Genomic DNA, 20,724 nt, shown 5'->3' with positions numbered 1-20,724 from the left:
CTTCCTTCCTTCCTTCCTTCCTTCCTTCCTTCCTTCCTTCCTTCCTTCCTTCCTTCCTTCCTTCCTTCCTTCCTTCCTTCCTTCCTTCCTTCCTTCCTTCCTTCCTTCCTTCCTTCCTTCCTTCCTTCCTTCCTTCCTTCCTTCCTTCCTTCCTTCCTTCCTTCCTTCCTTCCTTCCTTCCTTCCTTCCTTCCTTCCTTCCTTCCTTCCTTCCTTCCTTCCTTCCTTCCTTCCTCGCTCTTCCCCAGGATGCAGTGCTGGACCAGCCCCTCTCACACAGGTGGGATCCAAATCTCCCTTCCCAAATTCCCCCTTCCCAATGGCTCTGCTGTGCCAGCCCCTCCTCGTGCTGGCACAACATAAAAATCATAAAAATTCCAGTGCAGCCTTAAAAAAAAATGATCCAAACCTTCAACTGACCAAGTGCAGCTGCCAGCCTGGACATAAAGCAGCAGGGCTGGATAATTTCCATGGATTTATGGCCCACCTTGATGGGCGTTTTAATGGGCCTTAGGTAGATCTGCAGGAGGCAGGCTCGTAAGACAGGGAAATACACTGAATTACCTCTCTCTCTGGGCTGCTTCTCAGGAAGATTCCTGGCCTTGGGCAAATGTGAACAGCCCAGGACTGAGACAAATTGCTCAACTCCCCAGGATTAAGAAAGGAATCGTTATTTTGGACCGTGTGGGTTGGGAGCCAATTAATACTAGTCTGTGGATGTCTCTCCTACTGAGCAAACCTCAGCTTGACTGAGTGGAACAGAGAGCTGAAAATTCCAAGTTGGATTTGTGCTGGTCCAGGGGCAAGAGCAGGCACCAGTGGGAAAAATCCAGTCAGGAAACCACCAGTGCTTTTATTTGATGGATAGCAAGTGACATTTTGGTGCTGTTTTACAGATATCTAAATATCTGTGTTTGCAGGGCTGTGTTTAACCTGCTCCTGACAGGACCTTTGTGTCCTGCACTCGAATGCACCAAAAAAATAATATAAAAAAAAAAAAAAGTCCTCGAGAGTATTTCCAAAGAGTAGAAGCAGGATTCCAAATCCCAGGGGTGAATTCCCAAGGCTGCAATCCCAATATGTGGGTTTTTTTTTGGTTCATTTCAAGTGTACAGCAAGCGTTGAAGAGGGCGAAAAAAAAAAAAAAAACAAAACTATGACTAAGGACCAAAAGGAAAATCCAAAACAACACGAAAAAAGGAAGAGGTGGGAAGATGATGGACAGTTACTGTGGAAAATGGAATTTCAAAATTATCCTTTCCCCTGTCCACCCATAGCCCTGTGCCTGGAAAGGGAAAGGAAGGAGAAGAGGAAGCAAAACTGCGACAGGAGGGAATCAGACCATGTAAGGAAAAGAACTGAATTTAACTGGCACATGCTCTAATCCTTAGTTTATTTCTGGTTAAAAATATAGCAATCCAGTGCAGTGTAATAAGAAATCTGCTGAAAAGGTAGCAGAGAAACAGCTAAAACAGAAGCAAAGCAAAGCTGAGTCCACGAGTCCGGGCTGGATCCAACAACTCTGGACGTGAATGTCGGGGAGGGTTTTCCCTCCTTCCCCACCCCCAAAATCTCCTGTGAGGGTCTCACCCCCTCGGGAGCTGCCACCCTCCTGCACCCTCCTCCTGCTGCTGCAGCTGCAGGGGGGGATGAGGCTGGGATTTGGGACCAGGGACCAAATCCCAAAGGATTTGTACCCTTCTCTGCACCCACAGCTGCAGGGGGGGATGAGGCTGGGATTTGGGACCAGGGACCAAATCCCAAAGGATTTGCACCCTTCTCTGCACCCTCCTGAGGGTGGGATTTGGGACCAGGGACCAAATCCCAAAGGATTTGCACCCTTCTCTGCACCCTCCTGAGGGTGGGATTTGGGACCAGGGACCAAATCCCAAAGGATTTGCACCCTTCTCTGCACCCTCCTGCAGCTGCAGGGGGGGATGAGGCTGGGATTTGGTCCCTGGTCCCAAATCCCAAAGGATTTTCCCCCTTCTCTGCACCCACAGCTGCAGGGGGGATGAGGGTGGGATTTGGTCCCTGGTCTCAAATCCCAAAGGATTTGCACCCTTCTCCTGCTGCTGCAGCTGCAGGGGGGGATGAGCCTGGGATTTGGGACCAGGGACCAAATCCCAAAGGATTTGCACCCTTCTCTGCACCCACAGCTGCAAGGGGGGATGAGGGTAGGATTTGGTCCCTGGTCCCAAATCCCAAAGGATTTGCACCCTTCTCTGCACCCTTCTCTGCACCCACAGCTGCAGGGGGGATGAGGGTGGGATTTGGTCCCTGGTCCCAAATCCCAAAGGATTTGCACCCTTCTCCTGCTGCTGCAGCTGCAGGGGGGGATGAGGCTGGGATTTGGTCCCTGGTCCCAAATCCCAAAGAATTTCCATCCTTCTCTGCACCCACAGCTGCAGGGGGGGATGAGGGTCCCTGGTCCCAAATCCCAAAGGATTTGCACCCTTCTCTGCACCCACGGCTGCAGGGGGGATGAGGGTGGGAGTTGGTCCCTGGTCCCAAATCCCAAAGGAGCCGTGGGAGCTGCTGGTGGGGGAGCACCGAGGGGAGGGATGGGATGGGATGGGAGCTTTGGGACCGGAGAGCACGCTGTGTGATGGGGACCAGGACAGCTCAGAACAGGGATACGCATCTTTAATGAGTATGCAGATTATCCGTGGGCACGGGGAGGGGACAAAAATCAAGGCAGGCATAAGTACAAAGATGGTAGAAACGAACAAATTAAGTGACATAGAAAAAAAAAAAAAAGAAAGAAAATACATCCTTAGAGGCTGCCATTGCCAATGATGTTTGGTTTGATTTTCTTTTTTTTTTCTTCTTTTTTTTTACTTTTTTTTTCTTATTTTTTTTCTTTTTTTTTTTTTTTAATACAGGGACATGTTGGAAGCTGGAATATACATCCTGCATTACAAAGTGCAAAATACTACATGCTCAGAGCCCAAGCATGATGTCTGAAACAGTCCACAGCAAGATGTAAGAGACAAACCCACCACCCTCTCCCTCCTCTCTGGGACATGCTCCAGCTGCTCCTCCCCAGGTGCCTTTGAGAAACAGTTGGATTTTTGCTTGGTTTTGTTTTATTGTCACCCTCAGTGGATTGGAATTGAGCCCTCTGTCCCCTGTCCCTCCCCACCCTGCTGCCTGTGCACGTTTTTTGGGATGGGCTGGGTGCTCCTCACCAGCACAGCACCATCAGCCACTCCGTCCGTGCTGCTGGAGGTGCCTCCAAGGGGTTTTTTTGGGGGGGGGAGAAGTTTTAGCCAGGAGAAATTGGCTGTGAATTAAAAATAGCTCTGGGAGGTTTTCCTGCCTTGCCATGGGTGAGGAGCAGCCTGGGGAGGAGGAGTGAAGGCAGGAGGGTGCTGGGGCTGCTGCTCACACCTTGTGTTCCCTATTCCCCCCTGCCCGGGCAAAAAGCCAATTTTTCTTTTAAAAACAAGGATCAGAATGGGGCCTGTTCTGCCATTTCCCCATCCAGACAGGGTTCATTCCTTCCCTGTGCTCCTTCTCTCCTCCTTCTTACAGCAGCATTCCTCCATTCTCAAAGGGTGAAAAGTCTGATTTTGCTTTTCTCTCCCATTTATCGTTAAAGCTGTTGTGGATTTCCCTGGGAAACTCAGCCTGGAGCATCCCAGGACCCGTCCCCACTCCACCCAAACTCTCCCCATGGTCCCCTCGTCTCATCTCCATTTTGGGCTTCATTGCTGTTGGTACAAAGACAATTTTTTTCTTTTTGTTGGGGGGGTGAGGGGAAGGGAAACAAGGTTTTTTTTTCTTTTGTTGGGATTCCTTCTCATCCTTCCCAGTGTTGGGGGGGCAGAGTGTTGATAGCATTTTGCCATGCCACACAGCATAGTGTTATACAAGCAAAGAATTTTGGCTAAAATCCAAAAAACATTACCCAGGAAAAAAGGCAAACTGTGAGTGAGACTCGATCATTTGTTGTTCTTCTGTGAAAAGACTTGGAAATTGTCAGAGGACAGTTCGAGTTATGATTTTTCCCTTTTTTTTGTTGTTGTTGTTGTTTGGTTCTGTAATTTTTTTGTTTTGTTTTTTTGTTTTTTTCTTTTTCCCCCATTCATACATGTAACTGTTATTTTTGCAAACGAGACAGTCTTGAATTAGATGAAAAAGTTAATAAACAAAATGGCGACTCCAATATTTAGTAAGATCACCATGACTACCAGGATGGGAGCTGAACCCTGCAAGAGAAAGAGAAGGACAGGAGTTAGATGGCTCCTTGGAATTCTGCAGGGATTCCAGGAGAATCTGGGGAGAATCCAAGAGAATCTGCTCTGGGGAGCCCAGGCAGCTCGGGGGATCAGCAGATCCCAACTGACACCTCCCAAAGTGCCCAGGAAGCCTTGGAGGATTTTTGAAGCTGCCAAACAAACACTTGGCTGTACCCCCTGATGGATCATGGATCATCCCATGCCACTCCCTTAGGAATTCTGGCCTTAAAAACAGAGATAAAATTAGGTGGTCAATGAAAAGGAAGAAAAAAAACAACAAAAAACCAGATTATATGGGATCTTAGGGTGGTTTGGAGATGGTTTGAAGTGTCCACAGGACATTTCCCAATAAGCACAGTTGTTTTCCAGGTATCCTGGACATCGGGTCAGGACACGGGGGTCCATGTTCAGCCAACATTTTGGGAATGCTCTAATAACCTTTCCTGAGTTCATATGGACCAAATGAAGCTCCTGGGAACCACCTGGAAGTGTCCAAGGCCATGTTGGACAGGGTTTGGAGCACCCTGGGATAGGGGAAGGTGTCCCTGCCGTGGCAAGGGTGGGATGGGATGAGCTTTAAGGTCCTTCCCACCCAAACCATCCCAGGATTCTGTGATTTCACCTGGAAAGCACTGCAGGAACCCCACTGCAGCTGCCCCGTGCACACCCCGCAGCCCAGCTGGGCTGGAGATCCCAGGAATGGTTCAATCCCTCGGGGAGCATCCGTGGCTTCCCCTGGAGCACGTCCTGGACCATCCTGTGGGACCCCACCAGCATCCCAGGAACTGCAGGCAGCCCTGCAGCACATCCTTCTGCAGGGCACTGGTCAGGAAAACATCCCTGGCACCTCACCCCATCCCTCCTGGCACCCCATCCCTCCTGGCACCCCATCCCTGCTGGCACCCCATCCCTCCTGGCACCCCAGCCCTGCTGCCAGGGTGTGAGCGTGGCTCGCACAGGGTGAGTGCTGCTGGCAGCAGGTGGGTGGTTGCTTTTTTTCTTTTTGGGATCCTCAGCTATTCCTGCTGCATCCCAGCCCTGGGATGCTCCGAAGGCTTTTCCCCCAGGCTCCTGCCCCCTTCCACGTCGCTGGGATGGAGTGGGGACAGGGCTGGGAGCTTTCCCTGGGTCACTCTGCGGAGCTGCTGGAGAAGGAACGGGGGAAAAGCAGCTCCCGGCTGCCCGGGGATGGTTTCTGTTCCGAGCAGCCTGATTCAGCCGGCGTTTGGGAGTGGGTGGGAGCGAGGATGCTGGAGCCTGCTGCAAAGGCATATTTGTAGCTTAGCAACAGGGTCAAAGGCAGCCAAGCCAAGGCAGGGACTGCGGAGAGCAGCCAGGTACCCATGCAGGGCTGGCTGCTCCTGGCAAACCTCTCCTCCCGTGCCATGAGAAGCTTCCAAAGGCTACTTCCCTTCCCCAGCCCGGCCGTGCCAAGCCCGGCCTTGCTGGCGCTGGGAGGGATTAGCTGCATTTCAGAAGATTATTGGGTTGGAGGGGTTTTGGAGCTGCTGGAAATGTAATAACAGATTGCAGGCGATTATCAGTGCCATTGTTTGCCTTGGCACGGAACGAGCTCCTGCCCCGGCCCCGCAGCCGGGGAGGGCTCAGCCCCATTGCTGGGCTGCTCCGTGGAGGAATTCCCTGCCAAAACAGCTCGGCCAGTGCTGCCCCTGCTCTGCTCACGCTGCTGATCCCTCCCAATTCCCTGTTCCCTCATTTTGGGATGCAGCCGAGGTGCAGATTCCGTGGGATGCGTGCAGGGAGGGAGCACAGCCTGCACCGGTCACTTCTCCCAAGAAACAGCAACAGGACAAGAGGAATCAGCCTGGAGTTGTACCAGCGAGGTTCAGATTGGATATTTGGGAATAATTCTTCACCCAGGGCACTGGTGGAGTCCCCATCCCCGGAGCTGTGTGCGTGTGGAGCAGAGGTGGCTTGGCAGCGCTGGGGAATGGTGGCACTCAATTCCAGAACATTTTCCAGCCTCGGTGATCCCGTGGATCTGTGATTTACACACGGGGCATCAAAGCTGTGCCCTCAGCTGGAAAACTGGGGGGATCCAACACCCGCTCACACCAGCACCTCTGGATCCCAGGCTCTGCTCAGCCCAGGCTCAGGTTTGCATCCTGCAGGGATGAGGAGCAGGGCAGGGGCAGGAGAAAATCCCTCCTTTGCCACTGCGGGCATGGGATCTGCCACATTCCCATTCCCTTAGAACAGGATGACCAGGGAGGTGTGGGAGTCTTTGACCCAGCTCAAATCCACAAATTCTGCCTCCTTTTTACAGCCCCCTCTTTTTAACCCCCTCCTCCCTGTGCTGCTGTCCAGCTGGGAATGGCAGGGAATGGCAGCTGCTGCTGGAAAAGCAGTTTGGCCCCTCCAAAGCTTCTGGTTTACTCCAACTACAGATCCTGCTGCACTTCTCAGTGCTTCTGTCTGCCTGATTTCTGTCTCCTGAGGTCTCCGTGGCTTCCCCTCTGCTCAGAGGGAAGGTTTGCCCTTCTCCCCTCCCGTGGCATGGCCTGGGAATGTGGCAGCACTGAGCATCATTCCTGCTCCGTGCCTGGGCAGGAGATGGGTCAGTGCTGGAGCTGAGCTTTGGGAGAGAGGCTTTGCTGAGCCCAGCCTGGCTGCAGGGCACTGATCTCCCAGTGCTTTACAACCAGTGGCTTTTAAACCCTTCCCACAGTGTTCCAACCTCCAGCAGGAGCCTTTGGAAAGAGGAGACACAGCCCCTGATTTGCAGCTTTGCCTGTTGCCGTCACCATTTGGTGGGGCCAAATTTCAATTTTTTTACAATAATATCCCTGGAATCCTTCACAGGAGAAGGAAAACGTCTGCCAAGGATGAGAATCTACACCAACATCAGCTGGGCAGAAGGATTCTTCTCTATCAACAGGTTGGATCTCCCAGGATTTTCAAGCTTTTCTTCCAAGCTTAAAGAACAGAAACTTAGACCTTAACCCATGGAAACACTAAGATAGGAATAAACCACAGTTATGGCACAGGAGTAATAACTAATTGTAGCTGTAGAGTAATTCCTGCCCCTCTGCCTTGTTTGTTTTTATCCTGGAACTGTTGTGTAGCAACTCCAGAGTTTTTCTGGGAATACGACGGACAGCTGGTTTACAAATGCAATTGTGGCATAATTAATTTAAGCATTAGCAATCCATTATTATCTGTTATCACAGGGTACAAGCTCTGCCTCTCTGCCATGGAAACCAGAGTGCAGGTTACCTAGGAATCCCTCCGGGATCTATTAAGTGTAATTACTAAGGACTTGGATCAGCAGAAAAAAAAAAAAAAAAAATATAGATATGCACCATTTTCCAGCCTCAGCACTGCAGAAAGGGCTGCAAACTTAGCAGCTCGGTGACATTTGTGCTGAATTGTCACATCATTGCCAGGAACAGGCTCTGGGAAATGGTTAAGGAGCATTTAGCAAAGGAAACATCAGGGAGCCACTTGGCTTTCTCCAGCGGATTGCAGCAGCTCCCCTGGCTCCAGGAAAGGGCCCAGGAGATGGTAAAAGTGCTTGTGTGAGTGAAAGTGAGTTGGGTGGGATGGAAAAACCTGCTTCTGGGGGAAAAAAGGCTAAAAAAATGAGAGGTTATCCCCGTAGAGATCCTTTAGCCTCTTAAAGAACCGATTTGTCACCCCCTGGTTCAACCCTCACCTCCCTGGTGCTGGGACTGAGCTCAGTGTTTGTTTAGGTACGTTTGAAGCTCTCGTTTTAAGATTTTTATTCTAAAAACAGCAGTCAAAATTTGGTTCTAATGCAGTCAAAAAGCTGCTGTTTAGCCCCAAATTTTCCCAGCTAAGAGATGGAACTGGGCTCAACCCCAATATCCAGGTGACAGGAGCAGAGCCAGGAAAGTGCTCCCAGGTACATCAAAAGCCCTGGAGATGAAAAGGCTTTGAAAAGGACCCTGTGGAGTTGAACATCCCATTTCCCTCTGAAGATTAGTTACCTCAGGTTGTCTGAACACGGAAGGGATTAGAGGAGGAACAGTTTGTGATTCTTATTTGTCTTTAGAAGAGACAACCCCTGCAGCAGTGCTCAGCCCTGCCTCATTCCAGAGCTGGGATGGCAGCAGGGCTCCTCTTCCTCCTTGTGCCCATGGAATGATGGCTTCTGTTTGTCTGGGCACGCGGCTGCCAGCTGGGACTGAGGTGAATCTGCTTGGCTGAGATGAGAGGAAGAAGGAAAACCCAGGCATGATTGTGCTGGGAGACCTGGGGATGGCTCCCGATGGGGGGAAAAAATAATAAATAAATGGGAAAACCTGAAGCTGGAAGGCCACAGGGATAAATCACAGGGTTTAATCCCAGGGAGGATAATGCCAAACAAGTCCCCAGGTCTCTTCATCCCAAAGCAGCCAAATGGCAACACCTCATGCACAGGAGAGCTTCACCCCCCAAACAGGGTGGAGAAAACACCCGGGTTTTATTTTTAACTCATTTCACGACCTTTAGGGCTAAAAAAACCCAAAAAAACCGCTAATCCCTCTGCCGGAGCACGCAGGGGAGGAGGGAGAGGCTGCCGGCATCCCTCCCCGCCGGGGGCTCTCCGAGATCCCTCAGCCGGGAGATGCCCTTAAAGCCTCTGCGGAGGTTCTTTCCCCGGGAATTTTCGCCTTTGGGCTGGGATTTGTGCGGGGAATAGTCAGGGCTGGCCGGGCTGCTGCCTCCTGGCAGCCCCAGGGGTGCCCCCAGCGAGGGCAGGGCTCGGGAAGTTTTGGGTTTGGCCGCTGCTGGACGGGCACAGGGGGTGATGGATCGGGCTCGCCTGAGCTGCTCCGTCCTAAAGCGCTTCTCCTCCCTTCCAGATGCGGCAGATGTTCGGCACGGGCTGTGGTTTGTGGATAAAAGGCTCGCTGGCGTTTTAGAGAGCTCCTTTCCCTTCCCAGCCTCTCAATAACCTTTCCTTTCCTTTCCTTTCCTTTCCTTTCCTTTCCTTTCCTTTCCTTTCCTTTCCTTTCCTTTCCTTTCCTTTCCTTTCCTTTCCTTTCCTTTCCTTTCCTTTCCTTTCCTTTCCTTTCCTTTCCTTTCCTTTCCTTTCCTTTCCTTTCCTTTCCTTTCCTTTCCTTTCCTTTCCTTTCCTTTCCTTTCCTTTCCTTTCCTTTCCTTTCCTTTCCTTTCCTTTCCTTTCCTTTCCTTTCCTTTCCTTTCCTTTCCTTTCCTTTCCTTTCCTTTCCTTTCCTTTCCTTTCCTTTCCTTTCCTTTCCTTTCCTTTCCTTTTTTCCTCCAAGGCTCCAGGAACCTGTGGAGCATCCAGGCACAGGTTTTGTACCTCGTGGGCCTTTGAGGGTGGGAAGGATGGGGACATTCCCATAAATCCCTTAATCCCACAACACCAGCACTGCTCCTGCCACATTGGCTCCCGTTTTCCTCTGGCCCAACGCTGACAATTGCTGTGAGTTTGTCCTCTGGGTGCTGGGGTCAGTGCCCACAGAGGCACAGAGAGATCAGGTGGCCTTAAATGTCATTTTTAAAGCATTTGTGTGGCTCAGTGACCCCAAACCCCCCAAATCCCCTGAGAGCCAAGCAGAGCTGAATTTCATCGACGTTACTGAGCCGTGGCCTCAAGAAATGACCTTTTATGAGAGGATTTTTCAATTCAGGAATTGTGAGAGGATTTTTCAATTCCTGGTGTGCAGCCCCTAAAAAGAGGGGGGTGGTTCTGGGAGCTTCTTTTAAAGGACTGGGGAAAAGTGACAGAGGAGAACAAAGTTCCTACAGCTCCTACAGCAACCTGCATGTGTGACTCCTCAGTGGAGTCTGCATCCCTGCCTGTGCAGCTTTGGAAAAGCTTGGATTTGAGGCCCCGTGGCTCCCAGCTTGTTTTTCAGGCAGGAATCAGGAGCAGTGATTTTTTTGGAGTGTGTTTTTGTGAGCCCTGCAGCCCCAGCCCGTTCCAGCAGTGCCAGAAGTGTGCTGGAAGCTGGAGCTGCCACTCCAGCCCAGAGCCAAGCCCTGGGCTCGTGGATGGCTTGTGCAGAGCTGGTTTAGGGCAGGTTATTTTTAAAACAAGCTAAGCTGTGAGGGTGACCTCGCTTCTGCTCAGGGATACCTCAGGTAGAGCAAAAATAGCAAAGTTCAGCTCTGAGCATCCCTGCTGCTCACTGGCAGCTCCTTTCTCTGCAGCCCAGCTCCCGGAGCAGTGGGACCAGCTGGGAAGCTGCTCCCCAAAAAAAAGGGGCTCAAAGGGCAGCTCCCACTGGTCCCACTGCTCCGGGAGCTGGGCTGCAGAGAAAGGAGCTGCCAGTGAGCAGCAGGGATGCTCAGAGCTGAACTCGGCTATTTTTGCTCTACCTGAGGCATCCCTGAGCAGAAGCGAGGTCACCCACAGCTGCCCACAGCTGCCTTGCCCTGCCAGGCCACAGGGAAAGGGGATTTCAGGCCAGCGTGGGGAATTTGGCTTTTGGGGGGCTTGGGGAGCCTTGATTTGCTGTGGGGGGATGTGGAGCTCGAGCAGGATGCAGGGGGGGTGTTGCAGGATGGAGTGTGTGAGTGTCCTGTGCTGCCTGGAGATGGATGCGGGGTCTGTGGGATAAATCCTTCCCCCTCAGCCTTCCCCTCCTCCTCCTCCTCCTCCTCAGGGATTTACCACTTCACTCCCTGGGGCCTGAAGTGCTTCTGGTGGCAGGTGCAGGTGAGGTCAGGGGTTTGGGCAGGAGGTTGGAGCACAGATCCCTGCACCTCCCCTTCCTCCCCTACACCTTCCCCTGCTCCTGCCCAACCTCCCCCTCCCTGCCAGGCCACTGGAACAAAACCCTGCTAGCACCGTGCAATTCCTGCTAGAACAAATTGTTGCTGGCATTGTGGGTTATTTAAATCCACATATTATCTCTTCCTCTGTATTACATTAGCTTCCTCCCAAACCTTCGCCATCTGTTCCACCCTCGGTTATGAATGTGAGAAAACTGAACATGCTGCTCCACAGCTCCAGCGCTTCCAAAGTAGGATGTGCATCCTAATGGCTTTTCCGTGAGCTCCTCCATGCAGGCTGGGCCTTTCCTGAGTGCCAGGGCTCACTGGGAATGGCCAGGAATGTCTTGGTGGCAGTTTGCCTCCAGCCATGTGGAGGGAGCTTTATTGTGACAGCTCCGAGGTGGGAGCACATCTGATGGGCTGCGTGGGGAGACAGCCCAGGGCTGCTTGTGCCAGCAATCTCCCCAAAATCACATGGCTCTCAGCGGGGTGAAACAGTGGTTTCATCCCTCCCGTGTGCCCTGTGTCTCCCAGGTCGTGTTGTCAAAGGTGCTGGAACATCTGCGCGTCCCACGGCCTTGCCAGGGCTGTGTCTGTGCAATTCCTGCTGCTGCTCTTCCCCTCTGGGAGCCTGTCAGGCTCCTGATGCTGCCTGTCGTGTCTCCAGAGCTTCCCAGGCAGGCAAGGACAGCCTGGCTCTGCTTTTCCAGGCTGCAGGATGTGTCCTGTGGAGCCGCCGTGCTCGGCTCCCCCTCGGGAGGGTGGGAGCTGCTGAGCCTGAGCCCGGGGATGGGGAGGCAGAGAGCTCCAGGGCTGCTGGGGGAATTATCAGCAGGGAGGGTGGGGCAGATCCATCCTTCCTGCACCCCTGTGGGCAGGATTTACCCACAGCTCCAGCCAGAAAGCTGGGGCAGATCCATCCTTCCTGCTCTGAGAGGGATTTCCCCACAACTCCAGCAGGGAAGCTGGGGCAGATCCATCCTTCCTGCTCTGAGAGGGATTTACCCACAGCTCCAGCAGGGAAGCTGGGGCAGATCCATCCTTCCTGCTCTGAGAGGGATTTATCCACAGCTCCAGCCAGAAAGCTGGGGCAGATCCATCCTTCCTGCTCTGAGAGGGATTTACCCACAGCTCCAGCAGGGAAGCTGGGGCAGATCCATCCTTCCTGCACCCCTGGCTGCTGTGGGCAGGATTTATCCACAGCTCCAGCAGGAAAGCTGGGGCAGATCCATCCTTCCTGCTCTGAGAGGGATTTATCCACAGTTCCATCTGGGGCAGCTCCATCCTTCACTGCTCCCTCCTCTCTCTGCCCCTGGGCTCTGCTGGCAGGTGCTGGAGGAGCAGAGACACTGCAGCCATGGCAAATGTCACCACACCTCACACACCTCGATGCCTCTCGCCTGAATTTTCGGCCTGACTGACAAATTCGTTTCGGTTTCGTGACCAGGCACCGTCCTGTGCTCCCCTGACAGGGAGATTCAGCTCCTGCCTGCTGAAATGTCACCTCCTGAGTGTGACAGGTTTTCCATTTCCCCTGGGTAGGTCTGGGGCATCCTCGTGGGACACCTCCAGCCCTGCCCTGCGTTTGGGCAAGGGACAAGGGACAGTTTGGGACAGTGGTGGCTTCCCCAGTGCTCCCAGCAGACCCCGTCACCTCTCCTGTCAATGCCAACCAATGGGGACAACAAGTGAGGAAGCTTCTAATGGGAAATCCAGCAATCCTCAAAAAACAAGACTGCAAAAAACCTAAAACCCACCCAGCTCAGCCCTCTCCTGAGGAGCTTCAGCTCTGTCCAGCTCCTGTCTGAGCTGGTGATGTCCAACCTCAGACCCGCCCCCTCCCCAGGCAGTTCATTAGAGCCCTCACCTCATTAGCCATGGTTAATGGCTCACCCTCCCTGACTTTAAGACCATTAATTCTGCTCGTGGAGAACAGATTATTCCCTTCCACTTTGCAGCAGCTTTTAAGATCACTCTGTCTTCTCTCCTGAACACCTCCAGCCCTTCCCAGCAGCCGCTCCAAGCCCAAAGTGTCCTTGTCTCCCCCAAAACGAGGAGCTCAGGGTGGGATGTCTCACAAGGAGCTCTCCTGGAGCAGCAGGAAGCTCTGTGGCCATAACCATAACCCAGGGAACATCACCAACGCCTTGCCTGCTCCTGCAGCTTTCCCACCAAATTCCCAGCAAGAATGGATTTTTATTGCTGGCCCAAGGGGCTGGGCTGCAAAACTCCATCCTCCAGGGAAAACCCAGCACAGCGTGCAGGGAACACCCCACACCAACGCCCAGCAGGATGGGAGGAGGGAGCAGAGGGGATTCAAGGCACAAACCCACAATAATTCACATTTTCCGAATTTCCCTCCCACCCCGCTCCACTCAGCCCCACAACAACCCCGGACTTCCAGGCCAGAATTCCACACCCAATCCCCTCACTCACCGTACTGGATTTGAGCGCATCCCCACTGTCCTCTTCAGATTCTAGTGCAACAGGTAAAGATTTCTGTGGCGGGGAGAAGGTTAAGTCCCACCTCAGTAGCCGAGGTTCAGCTTTGTCCCCGAATCTCAGGTTTTCCAGTTTCTGCACCGTGGGCTCGGCAGAGGAAGCTGGCCTGAAATTCTCTTTGTTCTGGGACTTAGACCTCAGCCTCTGAACCCCGAAGCCCCGCTCTTCCCCGCGGTGCTCGTCAGCCGCGCTCCTGCAGCCTCCCCCTTTGCCGTAGTGTCTTTTTTGGGCGTGAATCTCTTGCATATAAGAATCCATCCTCATGAGGGGCTTCATCTCCATCTCGTAATTACTCATCTTCTCCTCATCCAGCTCAAGCAGCTTGGAGCTCCCTGAGCTGTGGTTGTGGGACCTGTGGTGGGAAGTCCACGAAACCGCGGCTGGGGGATCTGTCCACCTCTCTCTCGCCTTGTGGTTGGAGGCCGAATGTTTGTGTCCCCCGCTCCGGCCTCGGTAGTCTTCGGGGCCGGCGGTGGAGCCCGGCTGCCCGCTGCGCGTGGCCCCGCTCCTGGCGGCGCGGCTCCCGCTGCCCTTCTCTTCGCCCCAGCTGTTGGGGCGCAGGTAATCCCCGCCGCGCCCTTCCAGCAACATCTGGATCTCGCCGCCCCTCTCTTCGTCCACCGAGAGCTGCCTGGAGAAGTGGGCGGCCTTGTTCCTGCAGGAGGGCCCGAGGGGCGGCGTGGGGCAGGGGCTGGCGGGGAAGCTCTGCAGCGGGCTGTCCTCGGGGGTCAGGTCGGACGGGGTGGTCCCTTTGCGGTACAGCTCGGGGCTCTCCTGCTGCAGGGGGGTGCCGGTGGAGAGGACCTCGATGTCGTCGCTCGAGTTCTGCCGCTTCGGCCGCTGGCATTCCAGCCCTTGGGGGCCACGGGGCGAGGAGAGAAGGGAGAGGGGAAGGCGACAGGATTATTTCTGCTGCGTTGGGTGCCCCGAGGGTTTGCAGAGGGTTGGGTGGTGAGGAGGAGAGGGGTGGGATGGGGACACCAAATTTGCCCTGAGCCCCGCCCTGCAGAACCACAGCGATGGCTCTCCAATCCTGGAGGATTTGGAGAAGCCACCAGCGATGCGGAGCTGCTGGGAAGAGGTTCTGATGGTTTTTTGGGATCCATCTGACCACATTTCCTACCAGTTCCCAGTCTGGAAGCTTGGGAAGGGAAATCTGTGAGGGGGCTGGTGGCACACCCAGTGCGCTGCATTTGTGTGTGCTGGGTGACACTGGGAGTACCCTGGGTGCCACTGGGACCACCCTAAGTGTGCTGGGTGACACTGGGACCACCCTGAGTGTGATGGATGCCACCAGGATCACCTTGGGTGCCACTGGGACCACCCTGAGCATGATAGGTGACACTGGGACCACCCTGAGCATGATAGGTGACACTGGGACCACCCTGGATCTCACTGGGATTACCCTGGGTGTGCTGGGTGTCACCAGGACCACCCTGCGTGCCACTGGGACCACCCTAAGTGTGCTGGGTGACACTGGGACCACCCTGAGTGTGATGGGTGCCACCGGGAGCATCCTGGGTGCCACTGGGATCACTCTGGGTGTGCTGGGTGCCACCAGGATCACCTTGGGTGCCACTGAGACCACCCTGCGCATGATAGGTGACGCTGGGTCCACCCTGGGTGACACTGGGACCACTCTGGGTGTGATGGGTGACACTGGGACCACCCTGGGTGCCACTGGTATCACCCTGGGTGTGCTGGGTGTCACCAGGATCACCTGGGTCTCACTGGGATCACTCTGGGTGTGCTGGGTGACACCAGGATCACCTGGGTGCCACTGGGATCGCCCTGAGTGTGATGGGTGACACTGGGACCACCCTGGGTGCCACTGGGATCGCCCTGGGTGTGATGGGTGACACTGGGACCACCCTGGATCTCACTGGGATCACTCTGGGTGTGCTGGGTGACACCAGGATCACCTGGGTGCCACTGGGATCGCTCTGAGTGTGATGGGTGACACTGGGACCACCCTGGGTGCCACTGGGATCACCCTGGGTGTGATGGGTGACACTGGGACCACCCTGGATCTCACTGGTATCACCCTGGGTGTGCTGGGTGTCACCGGGATCACCTGGGTGCCACTGGGATCACCCCACACCAACAGCCCTCACCCCTCTCCTGCATGGGAACCACCTCTGTTTTCATCTGCCAGGTGCAGGAGGGCAATGGCCACATCTGGGCAGGGGTGCCAGCGAAAGCCCACAGACCTCATGTCCGAGAGCTTGCCTGCCCCACGCAGCCCAGCAGGACGTGGAGGTTTCCCTGCTCGGCCCCAGGATGGGGTGGAAGGACAGGGCTGCTCGTTCAGGCCAGCACCCCCATCCTCCCCATCCCACTGGAGGCTCCTCATTCCTTCACTCAGAGACGTCCCCGACAGGGGCACCTGGGCATGGGCCCTTCAGGAGGGGCTGAATGTCTTCTGCTGCTGGAGGAACACGGAACAAAAACCTCCAACGTGCTCCTCACGGATGAAACACCGAACGATTCCCAGCGAGATAAGAGTGGTTAATTCTCCTTTTCCCCTCTCCAGTCGTTCCCAGCTAAAGCCGTGCTAAATTAGGTGAATAATTTGATAAATATATTAAGTGCCTAATGCCCCTGAAATGCATCTAATTGTGATTGCTACGGTGAGACAAGAAACGAGTCTTGAGAAGGGAGAGCTCAATTTTCATGCCATCGCTTACAAATGAAAAATAAATGCTCTGGAGCGCCTGCTCGGGTCTCTCCACTTCTGCTGAGTAATTTTCTCTCTTGGATCTTTTCGGGGAGCTGCTGGGATGTGCATTCACCCCTGCCAGGGTTGGGATACACACAGGGAATGCTGGAGTCCCCATTGGAGCACTGGCAGGGAGGGAAATAGTAACAAAACCAGCTTGGAAATCTACCCAAGCAGTTTATGGAAAATGGTCTCCTAATGACTCGAGTTTCTGGGATGATACTCACATAGACCAGCTTTCATTTTTCCCCTGTTTGTATGTGGGACACTGAATCTCCTGGGTTTTATCCAGGGCCCCTGAAAAATCCTGGTATTGGTGACAAATTGCTGAGGAGGAGAAAGATGGAGCTCACCTCTCTGTTTTCCTGCAGAATATCTGTCTCTGGGATAAAAAGATTATTTTTGGGGCTGTTTTATCAGTCGTTCCTGTCCCAGCAGCCTTCCAAGATCCCAAATGGGAGGCTGAGGCACAGAGGGAATAAAAGATTTCATGTGAGAAAGGTGGGAAACCACCTGTGGGAGCAGGCTCACCCAAGGTTTGGGGTGTCCCTGGTTTTTGAGCTTTATCTTCCCCAGTTCAGGGATTTTGCTGGAATTCCAGTTTGTTGCAAGCTTCCTATCTGTGGGAATCCAGGGCTTCCCTCTGGCTGCCCTGGCAGGGCTGGGACCCTGGCAGGGGTCAGGAACCCCCTGGACAGAGCCCCCAGAGACACTGGCTGTGATCTCTGGCCATGGAAAAGAGTTTTCAATCTTACAGGATGAATTACCAGCTCTGAGGGTTTGATTGAAGTGATAATTAAGTGTGGCACGGGTGCAAAAGTAAAATTTTAGGATTCTAGATGAGGGGTCCAAAGGGGACAAGCTGGAGGAAATTGGATGTGCCTTGTCCTTTTTCTCCTTCTTCATGCCCTCCATGTCTCACTGTGGTGTTGGCATTTTTCTGTTGGTTCAGGCTGGGGACACACTGTCCAACGTAGGTGACAGATATTGGCACGTTCTTGTAAATGCAGCCCAGGGAGTTTCTGGTATTTAATGTTTGTCACATCCCACTGAGGGCAGAGCCCCACACGCTGCCCTGCAGGACAGAGCTGGGCAGGGCAGCAGAACATGTGAGAGATAAACAGAATAAACAACCTGGAAACCAGCACAGACCAATTCTGGCTTCTGCTTTGGCAGGGGGCTGACACACAGAGACTTTTTGCAATTTCGGAATCATCAATTCCTCAGATTCCGACAATTCCGACACCTCTCCTCATCCCAAACCTTCCCCAGCACCAATCTGCAGGTGCTGGATTAATCCCCGAGGGTTGGGGCTGTGGGAGGAGCAGGACTGGGGGTGCTGGGGCACATCTGGGGCACAGCTGGGGCACATCTGGGGCACAGCTGGGGCACTGCTGCCCCCCAGCCCCGCAGTTTCCTTGCGCAGGAACTCCGCGGATGCAGCGGGGCCCTTTCCTCACCCGAGGATGTGCAACAATTATCCCGAGCTAAAATTAGTGCCAAGGCACGTGGTGTTCCTGGAAGAAGGGCTGTGAGAGCGAGGGAGGCTGCGGAGCTCCAAACGCGCATTTCCAGCGCCATGGAGGCGGCCCGGCCCGGCCGCCGAGGCTTCGGAGCAAAGCTGAGGAGGCACCTTTGGGATTTGGGATTTGGGAGCCTCTGTCTCCAGAGGGACTCAGCTCTGCAACACCGGGCAAGCCTGGGTGATCCTGCTGTGTGCAGGAATTGGGATTGATGGGCACCTGGAGATGCCCACGGCTGACGGGCACAGGAACCACGGGTGAGATGGTGATGCGGGATGTGGAACGGGGATATTTTTGTTTTCACCTTCCAGGAGCTGCAGCTGCCCAGGGGTGATGCTGAGGTGGGCACAGACCCCTCTGTGGTGTCCCACAGCACCCACAGACCCCTCCAAGGGGCACCCAGCGCCCCTGGCACTCGCTGAGCCGGGTGGGTGGTACCCACACCCACCTCCCTGCCAGGAACACATCCAGCACCCAGCACCCCGTGGAAAGGGAGCACAGCCAGCACCCAGGGGGTGGGTGGCACCCAGCACCCACCGCAGCACGCCGTGGGTGGCACTGGGGACCTGCAGCACCCTGCAAGGGAGCACGGCCAGCACCCAGGGTCCTGAGCGAGGGGGGCATGTCCAGAACCCACAATTCTGAACGAGGGGGGCACATCCAGCACCCAAAATCGTGTACAAGGGTGACAAATCCAGCACCCACGATCCTGTGGAACAGACAAATCCAGCACCCACAGTTCTGAATATGAGTGGCACATCCAGCACCCAAAATCCCGTGGAATGGAGGCACATCCAGCACCCACAATTCTGAATATGATGGGCAAATCCAGCACCCACTATCCTGTGATAGGGAGACAAATCCAGCACCCACAATTCCAAATAATGGGGGCACAGATAGCACCCACAATCTGAATATGACGGGCACAGCCAGAACCCACAATCCTGTACAAGGGTGACAAATCCAGCACACAAAATCCTGTGATAAGGGGACACATCCAGCACCCAAAACCCTAAATGAGGGGGGCACATCCAGCACCCACAATTCTGAATATGGGGGGCACAGCCAGCACCCACAATTCTGAATATGGGGGGCACAGCCAGCACCCACAATTCTGAATATGGGGGGCACAGCCAACACCCACAATCCTGTCAAAGGAGGGCACACCCAGCACCCACAATTCTGAATGAGGGTGGCAAATCCAGCACCCACAATTCTGAATATGGGGGGCACAGCCAGCACCCACAATTCTGAATATGGGGGGCACAGCCAGCACCCACAATCCTGAATGAGGGTGGCAAATCCAACACCCACAATTCTGAATGAGGCTGGCAAATCCAACACCCACAATTCTGAATATGGGGGGCACAGCCAGCACCCACAATTCTGAATATGGGGGGCACACCGAGCCCCCATCCTGTCCAAGGAGGGCACAGCAGCACCCAGGGTCCCGTGCACGGTGGGCACGGAGCCCTGCCATGCCCGCAGTGTGGTGGCAGCTGCCCCATCCCTGTCCCGGCTGTCCCCAGGCTGAGCTGGGCTCCGGGGGTGACACCGCCCCTCGCACCCACGACCTGCCCGAGCGGCTCCGCAGGCGCTGCCAGCCCTCCCGGCACATCTGGGATGCCGTGGTGGGTTTTTTAATGCACTCGAAGCAGAACCGCCTTCCTTTCTTCCTTGCTCCCCTGTCGCAGCTCACACAACCCCCCCAGCCAGAGCGCACAAACCCCAGCGCGAGTGAAGCGCCACGGCCCCGTCCAGGAGCTAGTAAAAAATGTATTGCCTAAAAATATCTTTCCAAGAGGTGATTTAAACCTGCAAAGTCTCTTGGCAGGAGGAAATGGAGCCGAGGAACATCTCAGGGCTGGAGAAGCCCTCGGGGGAAGGCAGCCCTGAGAGAAGCTCCGATCTGCCGTGTACAGATGGGCAGGAGGAGGGATGAGCCCGGCTGAGCCTCCGGGAGATGCAGGGATGCAGGGGATGCTCCCGGCGGCTCTGGCTGGGGATGTGGCCCGGCTCAGGCTGCTGCAGCCCCCAGAGCTGAGCCGTGGGATGCCCCCGGCCGCCCCCGAGCTCGGCGGGGCGAGCACAGGGCCGGGCTGGGCCAGCAGAGCCCATGGTCCCTTGTCCCCGAGGCCGGATCGGTGATGCGAGTAATCCTCGCTGAGCTGCGAGAACAACGAGAGCCGCCTCCTGAGCAGGGCTCGGGGCTGGGAGACCTCTCGGGAAGCCCAGCGCGCGTTAATTACCATGTTAATTATCGCTGGGGGCACCTGGGGCGTCCCACTCTTCTCGGCTGCAGAACCCACCCGACCCCGGCGCGGCTTCGGCTCCGAGCGCCCCGAGGCTTCGGTGAGGAAAAGTGTGAGAAAGCAACGAGGAATGGTGAAAATGAGGAAAAATGTGAGAAAGCAACGAGGAATGGTGAAAATGAGGGAAAATGTGAGAAAGGAATGGTGAAAATGAGAAAGGGAAGGAGGGAGAGAGGGAAGGGAAGGGAAGGGAAGGGAAGGGAAGGGAAGGGAAGGGAAGGGAAGGGAAGGGAAGGGAAGGGAAGGGAAGGGAAGGGAAGGGAAGGGAAGGGAAGGGAAGGGAAGGGAAGGGAAGGGAAGGGAAGGGAAGGGAAGGGAAGGGAAGGAAAGGAAAGGAAAGGAAAGGAAAGGAAAGGAAAGGAAAGGAAAGGAAAGGAAAGGAAAGGAAAGGAAAGGAAAGGAAAGGAAAGGAAAGGAAAGGAAAGGAAAGGAAAGGAAAGGAATCCAAACCTTCCCCGCAATCAGGAACTGCCATGGGTGTAAAGTCGGTGATGACCTCTGGGATCATCTGTGTTTGCATCCAGAGCCCTGGCTGGGCTCTTTCTGTGCAACCACCAAAGGCTTTGAACTAAAAAATTGGGAGCAAACAGGAGATACCAGGCAAAAAAAGCCCTGACCAAGGTGGAACTGCTGGATAATGACAGCCCTGCCCTAAATCTCCCAAAACCCGGTGTTCCACGGAGCTTTCCCCCTCCAGCAGCTCCGGAGGGG

At 54.6% G+C, this 20,724-nt stretch overlaps 1 protein-coding gene across 1 annotated transcript in view; it reads right to left on the bottom strand.

Annotated features, from left to right (window-relative positions):
- Window positions 1–3,065: 3,065 nt before the first annotated feature.
- The window catches only part of JPH3 (junctophilin 3), a 50,154-nt gene continuing 32,495 nt past the window's right edge, over window positions 3,066–20,724 (bottom strand). Inside the window, exons 4-5 of the mRNA XM_031505897.3 lie at window positions 13,394–14,313; window positions 3,066–4,213 (exon numbers count right to left, since the gene is read on the bottom strand). Coding sequence (XP_031361757.1) covers window positions 4,133–4,213; window positions 13,394–14,313 — 1,001 coding nt within the window. The 3' untranslated portion in view covers window positions 3,066–4,132. The remainder of the gene's footprint in view (window positions 4,214–13,393; window positions 14,314–20,724) is intronic.

Source organism: Lonchura striata, chromosome 11, assembly GCF_050655825.1.
Source record: "Lonchura striata isolate lonStrDom1 chromosome 11, ASM5065582v1, whole genome shotgun sequence".
Taxonomy (NCBI): domain Eukaryota; kingdom Metazoa; phylum Chordata; class Aves; order Passeriformes; family Estrildidae; genus Lonchura; species Lonchura striata.
This window is presented reverse-complemented; position numbering and strand designations above follow the sequence as displayed.